The sequence below is a fragment of the Notamacropus eugenii genome, chromosome X (genome assembly GCF_028372415.1).
Source record: "Notamacropus eugenii isolate mMacEug1 chromosome X, mMacEug1.pri_v2, whole genome shotgun sequence".
NCBI lineage: Eukaryota > Metazoa > Chordata > Mammalia > Diprotodontia > Macropodidae > Notamacropus > Notamacropus eugenii.
In genome coordinates, this window is record NC_092879.1 from 31544420 (window position 1) to 31564151 (window position 19732).

At 43.7% G+C, this 19732-nt stretch overlaps 1 protein-coding gene across 3 annotated transcripts; it reads left to right on the plus strand.

The window, feature by feature from the left end:
• The first annotated feature begins 4919 nt into the window (after nucleotides 1-4919).
• On the plus strand, nucleotides 4920-18426 carry LOC140515300 (uncharacterized). Of its 3 annotated transcripts, none has more exons than XR_011970934.1 (4): nucleotides 4920-4992; nucleotides 13558-13689; nucleotides 15510-15860; nucleotides 18069-18426. XR_011970934.1 is itself a non-coding variant. In XM_072625931.1 (4 exons), exons 1-4 carry the CDS (start codon nucleotides 13019-13021, stop codon nucleotides 18195-18197), a joined length of 627 nt encoding a protein of 208 aa, XP_072482032.1. In that variant the 5' UTR covers nucleotides 12838-13018; the 3' UTR covers nucleotides 18198-18426. The 3 variants fall into 3 exon arrangements, 2 of the variants coding, with proteins under 2 accessions (XP_072482032.1, XP_072482033.1); XM_072625931.1 differs by lacking the exon at nucleotides 4920-4992 and adding an exon at nucleotides 12838-13033; XM_072625932.1 differs by lacking the exon at nucleotides 4920-4992 and adding an exon at nucleotides 12838-13033 and having other exon boundaries at nucleotides 13621-13689.
• The last annotated feature ends 1306 nt before the right edge of the window (nucleotides 18427-19732 follow it).

A 19732-nucleotide genomic window follows, 5' to 3' on the forward strand; every position in this document is an offset into this window, starting at 1 on the left:
GGCATCACTGACAGAGAGGGAGGTGTTTGAGAAACCTGAGTGAGTGATCAGATGATTCCTGCACCAAAGGGCAAACTCTGAGAATGGAGCGGCCTTTGTCTGGTCTAACTGCTATAAAATGAAACCAGCGACCCAAACAGTCTGGGAGTGATTAGTTCTGCATCAAGATCATTTTTTCCCGCTTCCCAGGAATCCCTAAGAGAAGACATGCTACCACAACCCCCAAGAGCTTGCCATCTACCTCTCTGTGAAGTCAATGTCCACAAAGCCAAGACTGGGAAGGAAAGTGCCTATGGAGAGCTAGGAAGAGACACAGAAGGGGATTAAAGAACCCCCCCCCCCCAAGCTGGCGAGTCTTGTCAGTTCCACACACCACTACCAGTAGCATTCCTACAGGTAGGCTGCTAAACCTGGGGGTTGCTCAGAGCCCCAAATTCAAATTAAATAATTGTATTGATTTTCCTTTGTGAATTTTTGTAGAAGGTGTGAAATGAGGCAGACAGGGTTGATGCACCGCTTTGTGTTGCTGGACTACATTTACTTGTTACAGGGCAGGGCTCCATACGGGGAAGCAGGGAAAGCAGATCCCTGGGAAGGGGCAGGAATGTCACAGAGAAAGCTTTAAATGGAAAGAACAAAGTATTGCACAGACCAAACTCTTCATGTGTATGGGATTAAGGAGAGCAAGGGACAGCTGCACAAAGAGATGATGGACAGAAACATGGTTTATGAAAGTCGATTGGACGTTAGACACCAGTTAATATTCCAATGAGACTGATTTGTGGTATCAATAACAAATCAATCCTTTGGTGTTCCATTTAGAATGTTATTGTGCAAGTTCCCAACTAGGCTGATGCTAAAATCAAGTTTCTGTTCTCTCTACATACAGTCATCACTCATAGTGAAGGGACAGGAAAGTCCCCCTACCACCATCTGTCCCAGGACCAAGACACAGGCAATGAGTGTCTGTTCAACCTCATGGTGGGTCCAGTGACTTGAGAACAACATACTCACACTTCAAAAATCTGATTTCTGTGTAGATGATCCTTCCAGATTTGCAATTCACTTCATTTCCCTGCATTAGGAGAAGCAAAGTGAGCCATCCTTCTAGTGAACAGCCTGGTAACTTTGCTTGGTGTTTAGGGGAGAGAGCTCAGCATTCTCAAGGCCTGCCTTTCCTCCTGATCTTTTGGGCTTGAGAAGACTTGACAGAGGTTTTCCCTCCCCTGCCTTTGGGAATGCAGGGCTGGGGACTGACTGGACATGTGTACACACAATCAGAGACAGCAGGGAAAGGCAAAGCACTCTAGTATCCTTGCCAAGAAAACCTCAAGAGCAGTGCTGGCATCCCATAGTCCAGGGAGTCATGAAGAGATAAACATGACTGAATGACACACAGACAAAAATAGGAAGACAAAACTGCTTTCCAAGTAAGTTTAATTTCTTCATTGAAGTCTTATGGTTGAATAGGAATGCCAGCATCAGTCACTCTGGCTCCATGCTGGCTACCAGCTCAGCAGCAAAGCACCAGGAGACTACAGCTGGAGCAGCAAAGAATCTGCTTACACCTTCTGCTAGAGGTAAACGCCAGCATTGGCACTTGCTGGAGACTGGCTCCTTCTACACTTCTTTTCCAGAAATCTCCCCTGTCATAGCAGCATCTGTTGACCAGCACCCAAGAAGACCCAAGGAAATGCAAATGAAGTCCTTCAGATTCCACAAAGTCTCCAAGGCCTAATGAACCCTGTACCATCCACCATCCACTGGTCATAATCATAGTCAATTATTTTCTAGTTCAAAGCAATGTTATCGCCTGAGAAAAGCCCATTCAGTCTCTGAGCACACCAAGGCACAAAGGGCTGCAGCCTCAAGACCCTTCTTCCCACCTAATCAGAAGTGATGCCTCTTGCCAGCTAGACACTGGAACTTGGAATCAAAGCTGCCCATGGGGTCTGGGAGAGATGACATTTTGGCTGACATGTTTCCTTCCTCCACAGCCCATGTCATGGTCGTTCCAATTGTGGAGAAGGAGGAATTCAAACACTACAGAGCAAAAGAGAATATTCCACTTAAGGCCTAAATGTTCTCTCCCCTTCTTCAATTCATTTAGATATGGGGACAGGAAGAGAAAGGAAGGAAAATCAAAATATACTGATGAACAGGGCCAACTATGCAAAGAGGGATTAAAAATGTACCCTGCTCATATTTTGAGCCTCACAGATTTGAATGAGGAATTTCTGTGGAAAGGTAGAAACAGCTCTGAACATAACCAGGGCCAGTCCTTTCTCACTCAGGGAGAAACCTCAAACTATAAATCATGGGGGTTTGCAAGGAAAAGATTTGGCCATAGGCAAAAGGGTGGCTGTGATTCCGAAGAATGCCAACTAAAAGGGAACTCCCCTCCCCACCAGTGCTCACTGTTTTCACTCCTGACTCAAGTAGCTTGTCAGTTATGCTGGGCCCAAACTAACGTCTCCACTCCATACCCTTATAGTGCATTGGCATCATCTTATCCCACATGTCTAGCCCCCTTGGCCTTTCCCCAGCTGGTGTCTCAGTGCTGTCCAGTGTTGGGAGATGCCTGAGGCCGGGCGCCTGTCTTTTATTTTCTCTTCTACTTGACAGAGCCAAGGTCCACCTCCCTGTTGGGAATGGATTCTGTACTCCTCAAGGTCGGCCATAAAAACAAAAAACAAAACAAGCTAACAACAAATCTCTCCTCCTGCTCCCTCCCACCCCAGGCCACTTCAAATGTGATTTCTGAGGTCTCTTTACTGAGAGACGCCAGAGGAAAACTCAGGGGAATTCTTAGGCACTTTGTGGTACTGTCCAACTTAGAATCTAATAAAGCTAGCCATGAGATGTGGTAAATCTTTTCTGCTCTACTCAGCCAGGTCACATGACCTAAGCTCTAGAGAAATGATCTGGTCCAATTCATTCATTTTATACAGAAGGGAAACTGAGGCCCAGGGAGGGGAAGGACTAGCCCCAAATTACCCAGGTGAGCATCAGAAGCAGGATTTGAAGCTTGCTCTTCTGATTACAGGTCTCTGTCCTTTCCATTTCTCTGCCTTCAAGTAAAAGCCACCAAACCCATTTTGCCTTGAAACATCCCTTTTAAAGAAGGGGACAGAGGAGGAGATGTTCCGTGTTCTGTTTCTTGGCCTTAACCTATGATTCCATGTATACAGATATAAAATCTAAGCTTCAATGAATTTTACAAAACAACCACTTTGGTGTTAAAGGTCAAATCTCCAAATTAGGACACCACAGTGGAATATGCTAAGCGTTACCGCTCCACAGGGAGTCAGGTGATTTCTTCGAAAAATCCTTAGGGCTAGAAACTCCACCATATTTATAGGAAGAGGCCTCTCTGCACTCACCTGCTTCCATCTCCTCAGCTGGTTACCTAGTATAGGCTTTTTAAAAACAAAACAAAACACAACAAACCAAGATTGTTATCTATTACCTCTATTTCCCAATCCCTCTCCCTACCATAGAGAGCCGCCTGTTCTAACACCGTTTTAACAAGAATTCAGTAGAATTGTAACACATACCCATGATCCTCCTCTGCAGAGAAGTGAGGAGAGGAACCTTCTGGATATTATCACTTCTCTTAATTCTAGTTCAACTGTCTTGGTGATCTTTTCACTTACCTTCTCCTGGTCACGATGTGTGTGAGTTCATGTGTGTGTTCATGTGTGTATGTGTGCATGCATGCGTGTATGGTTTTCCTCTGTTGATTTGCCCAGGCCAAGGACTTTAACGTTTTGCCACATTCTTTTGACTCTTTCTTCCTCACCTCCTCCATTTTCCTTAAAATCCTCTTCTGCTTCAGCCCTTTCTATCCCCTTTGTCATTCCAGGTGAACCTTGGCCCCTTTAAGAGCAAACTCCTTCCTAGACTCTTGGCTCAGTGGGCTGCCCCTCTCCCCTACTGGCCACTTCCATTGGTACAGTCCAGTGTGTCATCAGGGACCATCCACCTCAGGACCTTTTACGATGATGGTAACATTAGAGTGATGGGATTCCTGGAGGCAAAAGGCTTTAGGCAACACAGCTGTGCTCAGGCTGCTGGCTGAGTCCATCAGTCCCTCACTCAGGATCTCCCTCTAATCAACCCAGCTGGCAAGAGATTCTTGTGATCACTCACTCAAGTTTCTCAGACACCTCCCTACCTGTTAGGGATGGCAGCCAAAGAGGTGAGATGAAGTTGGGACACTTGGCTGTGTCTGTGTTCTTGAGGGTACCCTGGGGGGTTCTTTGGCTGGGCTTCCCTAGTAATTCACATGGCCTGAATGAATGGGGGCCATTGGGAGTATCTTATTCTTTTCAGATTCTTTTACTTAAAAGTAAATGTTTTCCTCCCCTTTTGGTTAGAGTGGGTAGAAAGAGGGCTACTTATCAGTAGGGATAGCTTGGTCTTAAGGAACCTCCAACTGAACTTTCTTTTGAAATCTGTCATTGGCCTCCCCTGAGCTTCCAAAGCAAATATGGGAGATTCTTCTCCTTTTACTCATGGTCTGGGATGGGTCAAATGGGGGGAGTTCTGGGAGAATATTACGGGTCTGTGTGTGTGGGGGGGGGGGGAACCTCCTCTGTGTGTCTGTCTGTCTGTCTGTCTGTCCTCCTTTGTGTGTGTGTGTGTGTGTGTGTGTGTGTGTGTATGTGTGTGTGTGTGTTAAGGGTGATTGTGGGGTGGAGGGTTTGGGGTGTGTGTGTGTGTGTGTGTGTGTGTGTGTGAAGGTCATTTCCACAGGGCCCCATAATCATAAGAAGGTTCCCGTTAATTCCTGACCTAGTTTCTCTTGCTCTTTAACTCCACTCAAATTTCCTCCCCCTTCCCCCAACCCCACTTTAGATAAAGGAGGGGAAAGCACAAAGAAAAGATCCAGTATCACCTTTGCATCTTTGTGAAACACAGGAAGAAAATCTGTTAAGGGATGAAGGCTTTCATGAAACAGCAAGGAAGGATTCACTGGAAAGGGAACAGGTATTATTATAAAGGAAGGGAGACAGGCCCTGAGGGAAGATTTCGGGGCTCCAGGGGTCAGGTAAAATCAGAGATCTCTCTCTCCATGGAAGCTGTTGTGAACCTTCCCTTCCGTCCCAAGCCTCCCAGGCCTCCCCCTGTTCCCTCTTCCTTAGCAGAGGACACCCCCTCTGACTTGGCTTATAAGACAAAGGTCAGCAGAAATGAGCTTCCTTCTCTTTTTCCCTCATTTCTCATTCCCTGCCATCGACTCCTCACCTCCACCATGATTTCCTCCTTCCCCCTAGTCCAGGGGTGGAGAACTTCTAGCCTGGAGGCCATTGAGGCCTTCTAGGTCCTTGGGTGGGGTCCTTTGACTGACTCCAACTTTTAAAGTACTTATTTTATTATTTACCGTTATTTCATGAATTTAGTTTTAAAGTTAACTATCAAATTAATGGAAATGTTTTAAGTAATTAATATAAATATTGATTAAGTAATATTTATAATTATGTCACATATACATATTATGTGTATTTAATTCATATATTTATAGATCCTTTATATTCATGTGCATTTATAGGATTAATATATAATTTAGAATAATTACCAAATCAACATAACAATAATTTCCATTTATTTTTCAAACAGTGCTAATAAATTAGTTTTATTCATTTATTTGTTTAATATTAATCCTTTAAATAATTAGTGTTATTATTTTGTTTTATTTATCTATTTAAGTGTTTTATATTTAAATTTTATGATTAATATTCCAATATTTAATTTATTACTAATTATCTTCTTAAGATATGTTTCATATGAAGTTTGAGCTTTGTCAAAAGGCTGCAATTACTCTAGACACCTACACATGGCCTTCTGTTTCCCTGCGTGACGCCTTTGGACTGAGTCCAAGTGTTACACAATTCATTTTATAACTTTTCATTTTCTTGTTTATTTAATTTTAATATTCATTTTAAAAATTCTGTGACTGTTTTCATTAACACAAGTTTTGATTTTATAATTCTATATAATTTTATTTTATATTCATATATTTACATAAATAAATTACATACATATATTTTATTTATATATTATTCCTATCTTTATATAATTAATAAATGATTTTTATTTAATTATTAAGTTATCATAAATAAATAATTTTAATTCTGATTAAATCTATGTAAATCAATCAATTTTAATCATGGAAATATTGAATTAATGTGAACACCTCAACTAATCAATATCATTTGTTATTTTTTGATAAAATTTTTTTCTTTAAAATTAAATTTTAATTTTTTAATATTTCTTTTTCATTAATTATTTTAAGGAGATTTCTTCTACAAAGTTTGGATTCTCTCACAGGACCTCACTTGAGGACCTAGATGGCCACATGTGTCCTCGAGCCCACACGTCCCTCAGTCCTGGGTTAGACACTTGTCACCTGAAGCAGCCTTCTCATTGATCTCCTTGCTTCAAGTCTCTCCCCTCTCCAGTCCATTTTTCATATTGTTGTCTAAGTGCTTTTCTTACATGCAGATCTGACCCAGTCACTCTAACAATCAACTCCTGTGGCTACTTGTTGTCTCTTAGATAAAATACGGCATCCTCTACTTAGCCTTTAAAGGCCACACAACCTGGTCCAAAGTTCTCTTTGCAGCCTCACTGGACCTCAGTCCCCCTCCCTCATTCTATGATCATAAACTGGTCTTCTCAGTGTTCTTCATACAGGACTCTCCATCCATTCTCTAAAAGGCCACTCCTTCCATCTGCCTCATACAGTCTCCTCCTTTAAGAGACAGCTCAGGCATCACTTTCTGCAAGAAGATTTTCTCAACGCCCCCAAGTGCCACTGCCCTTCCTCCTAAACTGCCTTGGATTTCACTGCCTATAATGACGTAATACGTTTACATTTGCTGACTGTCCTTTATGCTGTGTATTCGTAGACATATTCTTCACCGCTTATTGGAATGGAAACTTTTTAGAAGTAGGGATTATTTCATACTTTGAACTGTGTATCTCTAGGGCCAGTCCAGCGTAGGTGTATAATAAATGCCTGGTAATAAATCCCTGACATAGAGTTGGAAGGGACCTTGGAGGTCATTGAGACTAATGCCCTCATTTTACAGTTGAGAAAACTGAGTCCCACAGAGGCTGAGTTACTCAACGGTTACACAGATGAGTCCTGAAAAAAAGTTCTGCCCAAACTTAGGTAGTGCCAAGTACCCAGTGAGCACACAGTGATAACTGAGCTCAAGAATGCCCTCTGATCTGAGAGTATTCTGAAGGGTGAATGCAATAGATCCTAAGACAATCAATGGAAATATTCTCACCTCATTTCATCTTTCTTCCAGGGAATCAACAAAGTCTTGAGCTTAGAGGAAAGAAAGACATCTCTTGAAGTTTTCTTCTTACTATTGAACACGACGTCTTCTGAATGTCCCACCTGGAAAGGTTCAGAAGATCTACCTGGCAGCTCCTTCTGTGATGACTCAAGTCCTAGTGAATTGAGTGCATCTATTGCTTATGTCCCTCCTTTTCAATTCTGTGAGGACTCCTCTGACATCCCCGTACAACAGATATATATATATATATATATCAATAATGAGGAAACATCCAGAACAACTGTCAGTGGCAAATATAATGAGAACAAAGAAACATCAGGCCAAGGTACCATCATAAAAAGTCCGCTTCCAACTCAGGACAATGTAAACACTGTTAGTGAACGTGAGTTAGACATGCCATTGAAAGACATCAAACCATCTGAGCTGGCCACAGTGGAGGAAATTGCCAAGAAAACCTAGAGGATATCGTTGAAGCAGGAAATCAAGAAATGGGTTTGAACATCCAGCAAGGAACCTGGAGGAATATGAAATGGCACCATGCAAAGTCTTCAAGGGAGCGATTCTGGAGAAAGAATATAGAATTAGAAAAGGCACAGGAAATACAGGTCAGCAAGTTAAATGCAAAGGGTAAAGCAAAGACCTGGTAGAACTCCTTGAGCTTCAATAGTGTGAGCCATTTGTGTGTAATGGGGCACACAGAGGGTGTGAGGCATATATAGGATGTTGTCCATGTGGGGCAAGGAGCACATATACATCTGGGAAACTTGTATGTCATGGGACAATTGGAGGGTAAGGGGAAAAGGAAGGATGTGGGACAAGTGTGGCACTTGAGTGGTATACGCTACGTGGAGGGAGTGGAACACATATATAATGTAGGATACTTGGAGTTTGGGGAAGTATATATACATATAGGGTGTGCGAGATTTAGGTATATATGTACACAAACAAATGCATATACATACATACATGTACATAAATATGCATATACTTATACACATACAAATACACATATGTACACACATATATAAACACATACGCTCATACATGCACATCTATATATGTATATACAACATACCTACATATACACACATAAACATGTGCATATACATGTATATGCATGCCAATACATATACAAACATACATATACACACAAATAAACATACATGGATACATATGTACACATAAAGCATGGAGCCCTTGTATGACAGGAGATAAGTACAGGGAGTGGGGCCCATGTGTGACATGGCAGACTTGGAGGTTGTTGGGTACATATGAGGCATGGGGCATTTATTCTCATGAGTAGCCAGGAGGATGTGGGACCCACTAAGCATACGAAATAAATGTGTTCCTTGGAGAACATACAAGGGGTGGGGCTTTTGTGTGCGAGGACTCATTTACAGTGTGTGGGACACATGTAGAATGAGGGAAACTTCTGTGGGATGTGGTACCTGGAGGTCAGAGGAAACATAGGGACTGGGGGAGGGGGCCCTCACCAGGGCAGGAATTACACAGAACATATAGGGCACATAGAGAGTGCAAGGCAACATTTTGGTGAAAGGCACCTGCAGTAGTCACAGTATGTAAGATTTGGGATATTTGTGTGGCATGTGGCACCTGGAGAGTATAGGGCACCCATTAGGTGTCACATTATTGTGTGGCATGGGGCATCAGTAGGGTAAAGGACACACATAGGATTTATGATTCTTGTACAGCATGGGCATTTCAAGGATGTGGAGCATTACTGTGTGGCATGGGGCACCTGAAGGATATAGGCCACACCTAGAGTGCAAGATACTTGTGTGGCATGGGGCAGATGAAGGATATAGGGCACACATAAGGTGTAGGGTGATTGTATGGCATGGGGCATGTGGAGGGTATAGGGCACACTTAGAGTATAGGATAATTGTGTGGCATGGGAGACCTGGGGTGTATAGGGCACACATAGGTGGGAGGATTCTTGTTTATATTGGGGCACACTTGAGGTGTAGCATTATTGTGTGGCATAGGCAACCTGGAGATTTTAGGTCAAACACAGAGTGAAGGACTCTTGTGGAGAATGGGGCACCTGGAGGATACAGGGTACACATAGAGTACAAGGTTATCATGTGGCATTAGGTATCTTGAGGATGTGGGACACACATAAGATGTAGCAATATTGTGTGGCAAGGGGCACCTGAATGGGAAAGGACACACACAGGATTTAGGTTTCTTGTGTGGCATGTGGCACCTAGAGAGGTTCACATAAGATGTATGCTTATTATGTGCCATGGGGCAGCTGGAGGGTATAAGGTACACAGAAAGTGTAGGACTCTTGTGATGCATGGTATTTCAGGATTTGGGGCACACAGACTGTGGAATTATTGTGTGGCACTGAGCACCTGGAGGGTACAGGGCACACATAGAGTGTAGGATACCTGTGTGGCATGGGACACCTAGAGTATGTGGGACATACATAGGTTGGAGGGTTCTTGTGTGACATGGGGCATCCAGAAGTTGTAGGACACATCAAGTGTAAGATTTTTCTGTGGTATAGGGCACCTAGAGTTCTGGGCACATATATGGGTGTGGATCTATATATGGTGTGGGGCTCATTTGTAGGATTCATTTGGCTTTAAGATTTGTGCTTCCTGCTTTTGTGCAGCACTGGTGTCACCTGGGCTACCTGGAGCATGTAAGTCACATACAGAGTGTGGACCACTTATGGGACTTGGGGAGCTAACTTGTATGTGGCATGTGTAGTGAATTGAGTACTTGGAGGACATGGAGTCTATTGAGGATCTAGAGCACTTGGAAGGCTTACAGCCTGCATGAGGGATCATATAAGAATGAAGGGGGAAGTAGGGCATAACGTTCTTATTTGGGGCAATGTCCTTGCAGAGCTGTGAGGGGAGGCCAAGCTGGAAGAGACAGTCGTCTAGCAGAGCAGTCTGCTTGGGCTCGAAATGAATATTTTCTGGCTTCCTATATTCAGTTATAGCTTTCTCTTGGTACTTACCCATCTCCAGCAGACCCTCACCCTCCTTTCTCCTATTTGCAGTGGATGCTCCTACCTGATCTTGAAGACCTCAGAAGGGAACCATGCTGCAGTTGTCCTTCAGAGAGCCAATCCACATCCTTTGGCAATCCACCTTCATGGTCGTCCAGTTTTTGCCATCTCCTGCAATGGATCCAACCAACCTTTTCAAAGGGCAAAGGGGAGCCCCTGTAGTTTTGGAAAGACCAGAAATAAAGAATGCCCAGATCTCAGGGCTCCCACCTGGAGAAGTTGATGTCCTGGAAGCCATTAAGTCCACTTTGACACTCTCCCTGAACACAGCAAGTTAGCTGCAAGGGCTTCTGCCTTAATGGGTAGTGCTTGATGCTTTTTGCCCCATTAAACACTTACCATGTAGAAAATGTATTTGGCTGTCTTATTTGCGTCTGAAGGCAGTCAGTGGTGTTCATTCACCTCTGTTACTCAGGATTGTGGATTTTGAGACAGAAGTGACCTTAAGACTTGGTGACCTCTAAGGTCCCTTCCAGCTCCAAATCTGTGAGCCTCTGTGTGACCATAGGAAAGTTGCTTTGTGTCTGGGCCTCATTTTTCCCCATCTGCAAAGTGCTGTTTCTCCATTTTGGAAGGGGTCCAGTGACATCATGGTCTACTGACTTGTGGATGAATTGGATTTAAGGGAGGCAGTTACCAGCCTCTTCTACAGTCATCTGTGGCATCCAAGGAAGTAAAAAAGATAAAGCCAATCACCCAGGGTGCAGTGGATGAGCTTGGCATCTTCCTTGTCAGATCGGAGTTCTAAGCACTTCACAGCTGATTTCATGGCCACTGAAATACATTGTTCCCATCTCCCCAGTCTGCTAGGGAAGTCTTCACTTAATTGGGGAAGACATGGCCCCTGACTCACTGACCAGCTTGCGGCCTGTCAGTTGTGGTTTTACCAGGGTGTGGCTCCTGCACATGCTACAGCTTCTTGGAGACCCTGGGGAGAGTTGATTGGGTGGCAGGTGGAAGGCAGCCCCACCACCAGAAGTCTAAGTCCTATCAGACACCCCATACACTGTGTTCTCCCCCGAGAAAATCCCAAATGGGATCACAAACAGTCAGACACAACTGGAAATGCCTCAACAAAATTATGGGTAACATAAGGTTATACCAAATGACCTTTAAGGACCCTTTGAGCTCTAAATCAATGAGTCTAGGATAATTTCACTGGCAAAGGGCAGTCGTGAGGACCTTCCTTCAAGACGCCAGGAAGTGTAAAGTTCATTTGTTAGAATCATTGTGCCAGGGAATATCTCATTATCTCAGTTGGCCCCAGACCCATACTTTTGCTACACATTACACACAAAACAATAGCCAGTGTGGTAGGCAAGCATCACTATTACCTTTGTCCTCAAACACAACATGGCACGCCAACGAACACAAAAAATCTTCAAATATTCCACGGCCCCAGTTCTCATGCACCAAGGGGCTCAGAGGATGCCCCTTCATTATCCACCTCGCCATACTCAGCCTCACTCTCTACCTGGTTCTGGTCTGGCTCCTCCCATTAATAAGATCTCCTAATAAACTAAAGGTTCCCTTATAGCGAGTAATTCAAGTAGGAAACAGAGATTGATCTTAACCGTTCCAAAAACCCCAGTCTCTCCTTTTGAAGGAAGGAGAAGGGATAGGGGAGGAGTAGGCGAGGGGGAGGGATGGGGGAGGGATAGGGAGCCTGAGGCTTGAGGCACTATGTCACCCTCCAGGTCCTCAAGTGCAGCCCTCTAAATGAATTCAAACTTCACAGAACAAATGCCTTTCATGAAAGGATTGGTTCTCTAGAACTTGGATCCAAAAGGCCACACATGAGGGCCTAGAAGGCCACAGGTTTCCTACCCCTTCTCTAGTGCCTAACCCAGGGAGCAGGCCTGGATTGTGGGCATTTGCTTGTGTATAAAGCAATTCTATTCGGAGCCCCTGTCCCTTCATCCTTCTGGTCCTGTACCAAAGGGCAAACTCTGAGAATGGAGGGAGGGTTACAGGAGGCTTTGGCCTGGCCTAAATGCTATAAAATAAACACAGGTCACCCAAAAATTCTGGGAGGACTGACAGTATCAAGATCATTTTTTCACACTTCCCAGGGATCCCTAAGTGAAGAAATACTACCACAACCCCTTACTGATCTTTCCACTTACCTAGTCCTGGTCATGACGTGTGTGTATGTGTGTGTGTGTGTCTGTGTGTGTGTATGTGTGCATGCATGTGTGTATGGTTGTCCTCTTTTGATCTCCCCAGGACAAGGACTTGAACCTTTTGCCACATTTTTTTGTCTATTTCTTCCCAAACACGTCCATTTGCCTGAAAATCCTCTTCTGCTTCAGTCCTTTCTATCCCCTTTGTACTTCTAGCTGAGCCTTGCCCCTTTAAGAGCAAACTCCTTCCTAGAATCTTGGCTCAGTGAGCTGCCCCATCCCCCTACTGGACACTTCCATTGGTGCAGTCCATTGTGTCATCAGGGATCCTCCACTTCAGGGCCTTTTATGATGAAGGTAACGTTGGAATGGTGGGATTCCTGCAGGCAACAGGCTTGAGGCAACACAGCTCTGCTCAGGCTGCTGGCTGAGTCCATCAGTCCCTCACTCAGGATCTCCCTCTAATCAACCCAGTTGGCAAGAGATTCTTGTGATCCCTCACTCAGGTTTCTCAGACACCTCCCTACCTGTCAGGGATGGCAGCCAAAGAGGTGGGAAGAAGTTGGGACCCTTGGCTGTGCCTGCGTTCTGGAGGGTACCCTAGGGGGTGCTTTGGCTGGGTTACCCTAATAATTCACCTGGCCTGAATGAATGGGGGCCATTTGGAGTGTCCTATTCTTTTCAGATTCTTTTACCTAAAAGTAAGTGTTTTCCTCCCCTTTTGGTCAGAGTGGGTAGAACGAGGGCTACTTATCAGCAGGGATACCTTGGTCTTAAGGAACCTCCAACTGAGCTTTCTTTTGAAATCTGCCATTGGCCTGCCCTGAGCTACCAAAGCAAATATGGGAGATTCTTCTTTTATTCATGGTCTGGGATGGGTCAAATGGAGGAGAGTTGTGGGAGAATCTTAAGTGTGTGTGTGCGTGTGTGTGTGTGTGTGTGTGGGTGGGTGTGTGTGTGTGTGAAGGTCATTTAAGGCCCTATAATAAGAAGGTGCCAGTTATTTCCTGACCTGATTTTTCTTCCTCTTTAAGCCCACTCTAATTTCCTCCCCCTTCCCCCAACCCCACTTTAGATAAAGGAGGTGAAAGCACAAAGAAAACATCCAGTATCACTTTTCCATCGTTCTGAACCACAGGAAGAAAATCTGTTAAGGGATGAAGGCTTTCATGAAACAGCGAAGAAGGATTCACTGGAAAGGGAACAGGTATTATTATAAAGGAAGGGAGACAGGCCCTGAGGGAAGATTTCTGGGCTCCAGGGTTCAGGTAAACTCACAGATCTCTCTCTCCATGGAAGTTATTGTGAACCTTCCCTTCCCCTCCCAAGACCCCCAAGCCTCCCAGGCCTCCCCCTGTTCCTTCTCCCTCAGCAGAAGACACCCTCTCTGACTTGGGTGAGACAATCAAGGCCAGTGGAGATGAGTTTCCTTCCATTTTTCCCTTCATTTCACATACCACGAAATCATCTCTCCTACTCCACCATGGTCTCCCCCTTTCCTATAGTCCAGGGATGGGGAACCTGTGACATGGAGGCGACATGTGGCCTTCTTGGTTCTTGGGTCTGGGCCATTGACTGAGTCCAAGTTTTACAGAATTCGTTTCCTTACTTATCATTATTTCATTATTTTAATTTTAAAATTAATTATCCAATCAATATTAATATTTTAATAACTTTATATAAATTTTGATCATATGTTATATATTTTTATAACTTATATACAATTAATTTATATTCACATGCATTTATGGGATAAATATATGATTTAGACTAATTATCAACAGAATATAAGTAAATTATTTTAATTTAATATTAAACCAGTGTCAATAAATCAATTTTATTCATTGAATTATGGAATATAAATCCATTAATTAATTTATGTTCTCATTTTATTTCATTTTAAATATTAACACTTAAATTTTAATTATTAATATATCAATATTTATTTTATTTTTAATTATTCTATTACAGATGTTTTTCTATGAAGTCTGGATTCCTCAAAAGGCCTGCACTTGAGGATCTGGAAGGCTAAATACGACCATCTAGATGCTTGGGTGGGGCCTTTTGGCTATGTCCAAGTTGTATGGAAATTATTTTAATACCTAATATTTCACTATTCTGATTGTAAAATTATCAAATTTGTATAAATATTTCAGTTAATTAATATAAATTCTGATTACACAATTACATGTAATTACGTTACATACTAATGTGATGAATACAGTTATACTTAAAGTTTGTATATTTCAATGAATAATTTGCATATAATTTATATTCATAGAATTAGTAGCATACTTTATTTACCTATTCAATTAATACAAACAAAAATTTTTAGTTAATTATTGAATTAATGTAAATATATTGATTTTAATCCTTGAATTGTTGAATGAATATGGATACCTGAATTAACGTTATTTATTTTTGTGTTTTCTTTTAAATATTTAGTCTTTAAAATAGAAATATTATTTAAAAATTTCTTTTTTATTATTTTATTAATGAGATTTCTTCTGTGAAATGTGGATTCTCTCAATAGGCCTCACTTGAGGACCTAGACGGTCACATGTGCCTAGACACCACAGGTTCCTCAGTCCTGGGTTAGGCCCTTGTCACCTCAAGCAGCCTTCTCATTGGTCTCCTTGCTTCAAGTCTCTCCCCTCCCTAGTCCATTTTTCATACTGTTGTCAGAGTGCTTTTCTCACATGCAGATCTGACCATTGCACTCTAACAAGCACCTCCTGTGACTACTTGTGGCTCCTTGGATAAAACACTGCATCCTCCATTTAGCCTTTAAAGGCCACGCACCCTGGCCCAAAGTTATGTTTTCAGCCTCACTGGACCTCAGTCCTCTTCCCTCACTCTGTGATCATAACCTGATCTTCTCAGTGTTCTTCATACAGGACTCTCCATCCATTATCTAAAAGGCCACTCCTTCCATCTACCTCATAGAATCTCTCCTTTTAAGAGCTATTGGTTATGTCCCTCCCTTTTCAATCCTGTGAGGACTCCTCTGACATCCCTGTACAACAGATATCCGTCAATAATGAGGAAACATCCAGAACAACTGACAGTGGCAGGTATATTCGGAACAAAGAAACATCAGGCCAAGGTATCATCATAAAAAGTCCACTTCCAACTCGACACAAAGTCAGCCCTGTTAGTGAACGTGAGCTAGACGTGCCATTCAAAGACATCAAACCGTCTGAGCTGGCCACGGTGGAGGAAGAAAACCTAGAGGATATCCTTGAACCCGGAATTCAAGAAATGGGTTTGAACATGCAACAAGGGACCTGGAGAAATAGAAAATGCCACCATCCAAAGTCTTTAAAAGAGCAGTTCTACCGAAATGAAATAGATTTCGAAAGGCCATGTGAAATACAGGTCAGTAAGTTACATCTGAAGGGTAAAAGACCTGGGAGAACTCATTGCACTTGGAGAGTGTGAGCCACTTGTGTGAAATGGGGCACACAGAGGGTGTACGCAGAGGGGGTGAGGCATATATAGGATGGTGTCCATGCGGAGCATGGAGCACATATAGGTCTGGGAAACTTGTGTGTCCTGAGGTAATTGGAGGGAAAGGGGAACAGGAAGGATGTGGCACACGTGTGGCACTTGTGTGGTATGGGCCACTTAGAGGTTATGGGGCACATATATAACCTAGGATACTTGGAGGTTGAGGGAATACATAGGGTGTGGGATATATATGCATGTAGGTATGTGTGCATACACACATACACAAACATATGCATGCACATATACATGTTGGATGGAAATGCACATACACCTGTGCATATACTTATATACATACAGATATACACATAGATACACACATACATTCACACATGCATGCACATCTGTATACACATACATGTACATATACATATGCAAAATGTCTAAACATTGACAATAAATATGTATGCACATACAAATGCATGTTACAAACACACAAGTATACATACACACACGTACATGAATGTGTATATGCATATATAGTATGGAGCACTTTTATGAAAGGAGGTACATACAAGGTGTGGCGCCCATGGCACATGGCACACCTGGAGGTTGTAGGGTACATATAAGGTGTAAGACACTTATTTTCATAGGTTACCTGGAGAGTGTGGGACCCACTTAGCATATGAAATAAATGTGTGTCTTGGGGAACAATCAGGGTGTGCGGCTTTTGTGTGACAGGACTCACCTACAGTGTGTAGGACCCATACAGAATGAGGGGGACTTCTGTGTCATGTAGTACCTGGAGGTCAAAGGGAACATAGGGGCTGGGGGAGGGGGCCCTTACCAGGAAAAGAATTATAAAGAACATATAGGGCACATAAAGAGTGCAGGGCAGCATTGTAGTGAAAGGCACTTGGAGCAGTCAGGGCATATAGGATTTGGGACATTTGTGCAGCATGGGGCACCTGGAGAGTATAGGGCACACATCAGGTGTGGGATGGGGTATAGGGTATATATAGAAAGTGGGACACCTGTGTGGTATAAGGTACCTGAAGGACGTGGGGCACACTTAGGGTGCAGGATTATTGCGTGGCATGGGACACCTGGAGGGTAGTAAGCACAAATATGATATAGGGGTTTGGTGTGTCGTGGGGCACATGGATGATATAGGGCACATATAAGGTGTAGGACACCTGTGTGGCATGGGTCACCTGGAGGGTGTTTTCCACAGATATAATGTAGGGTTTTGTGTGGCATGCAGCATCTGAAGGATGGGAACCCACAAAGACTATAGCATTATAATGTGGCATGGAGCATCTAGAGGGTACAGGGTATACATATAGTGTAAGAGATTTGTGAGGCAAGGGGCACCTAGGGGATGTGGGGCACCCATCATGTATATGGTTATTGTGGGCCTGGAGAACCTGGAAGGTAGAGGGCACACATAATACACAGGATTATTGTGTGACATGGAGCACCTGGAGGGTATAGGTCTAGGACACCAGTGAGGCATGGGACACCTAGAGACTGTGGGATATATATAGGGTTTAGGGTTGTTGTATGGCATAGGGCAGCCAGAAGATGCAGGACACACATCAGGTGTAGGTGTTTTCTGTTTCTTAGGGCTCCTGGAGGGTATAGCACACATATAGAGTGTAGGGTTATTGTGTAGCATGGGGCTCCTTTATAAGTGTCATTCGGTTTTAAGATTTGTGTTTCATGCAAGTGAAACTTGTGCAGCATTCCCATCACCTAGGCTACCTGGAACGTCTAAACCACATACAGAGTACGAATCATGCATGGGATTTGGGGAGCTCACTTCTATGGGGCATGTGTAGTGAATGTAGTACTTGGAGGACATGGAGCCTTTTGAGGATGCAGAGCACTTGGAAACCTTACAAGTTGCATGAGGGATGATACAAGAACGAAGGGGGAAATATGCCACAATGTTCTTATTTGGGGCAATGCCCTTGCAGAGCTGGGAGGGGAGGCCCAGCTGGAGCAGACAGTCCTCCAGCAAAGCAGTCTGCTTGGGCTGGAAATGTGTACTTTGTGGCTTCCGTTATTCAGTTATAACTTTCTCTTGGTGCTTTCCCTTCACTTGCTGACCCTCACCCTCCTTTCTCCTATTTGCAGTTGATGATCCTACCTAATTTTCGTGAACTCACAACAGAACCTTCCTGTAATTATCCCTCACAGAGCCAATCCACATCCTTTGGCAATCCATCCTCACGGTCATCTAGTTTTCACTGCCTCTTGCTATAAATCCAACAAACTTTTTCAAGGGGCAAAGTGAAGCCCCTGCAAAGATGCGAAGACCAGAAACGAAGAGTGCCCGGATCTCAGGGCTCCCGACTGTGGAGGTGATTGCCCTGGAAGCCATTTCATTAAGTTTGAAACTATCCTTGAACACAGCAAGTTACCTGCAGTGGCTTCTGCCTTGATGGGTAGTGCTGATGTTTTTTACCCCAATAAACACTTACCATGTCAACAATGTATTGTATTTGGCTGTCCTCTTTGGGTCTGAAGGCAGTCAGTGGTGTTCACTCAGCTCTGTCACTCAGGACTATGGATTTTGAGCCAGAAGTGACCTTAAGACTTGGTGACCTCTAAGGTCCCTTCTAGTTCCAAATCTGTGAGCCTGTATGTGACCATAGGGAAGTTGCTTTGTGTCTGGGCCTCATTTTTCCCCATCTGCAAAGTGTTGTTTCTCCATTTTGGAAGGAGGACAGTGACATCATGGGGTGCTCTACTGACCTGTGGATGAATTGGATTTAAGAGGGGTAGTTACCAGCCTCTTCTAAAGTCATCTGTGGCATCCAGGGCTGCAGAAAAGATAAAGCCAATCACCCAGGGTGCAGTGGATGACCTTGGCATCTTCCATGTCAGATCAGAGTTCTAAGCACTCCACAGAGTGGGCTTCAGCTGCCTTCATGGCCACTGGAATAAATTCTTCCCATCTCCCCAGTCTGCTAGGCAAGTCTTCACTTGATTGGAGAACACATGGCCCCTAACTCACTGACCAGCTTGAGGCCTGTCAGTTGTGGTTTTACCAGGGTGTGGCTTCTGCACATGCTACTGCTTCTTGGAGTCCCTGGGGAGAGTTGATTGGGTGGCAGGTGGAAGGCAGAGCCCCCACCAGAAGTCTTAGTCCTCCTTGACACCACATACACTGCATTCTCCCCCAAGAAAATTCTAAATGGAGTTACAAATAGTCAGACACAACTGGAAATGACCCCACAAAATTAGATGGAACATAAGGTTATACTGAATGACCTTTAAGGAACCTTTGAGCTCTAAATTCATGAGTCTAGGATAATTTAACAGGCAAGGGTAGTAGTGAAGACATTCAAGATGCCAGGAAGTTGAATGTTAATTTTAAGAGTCCCGACTTAATCTCACCACTTTGGCTGGCATCATTGACAGAGAGGGAGGTGTCTGAGAAACCTGAGTGAGTGATCAGATGATTCCTGTACCAAAGGGCAAACTCTGAGAATGGAGCGGCCTTTGTCTGGTCTAACTGCTACAACATGAAACCAAGCGACCCAAACACTCTGGCAGTGATTAGTTCTGCATCAAGATAATTTTTTTCCCGCTTCCCAGGAATCCCTAAGAGAAAATATGCTACCACAACCCCCAAGAGCTTGCCCTCTACCTCTCTCTGAAGTCAGTGTCCACAAAGCCAAGACTGGGAAGTACACTATGGAGAGCTGGGAAGAGACACAGAAGGGGATGAAACCCCACCCTCCAAGCTGGGGACTCTTGTCAGTTCCACACACCACTACCAGTAGCATTCCCAC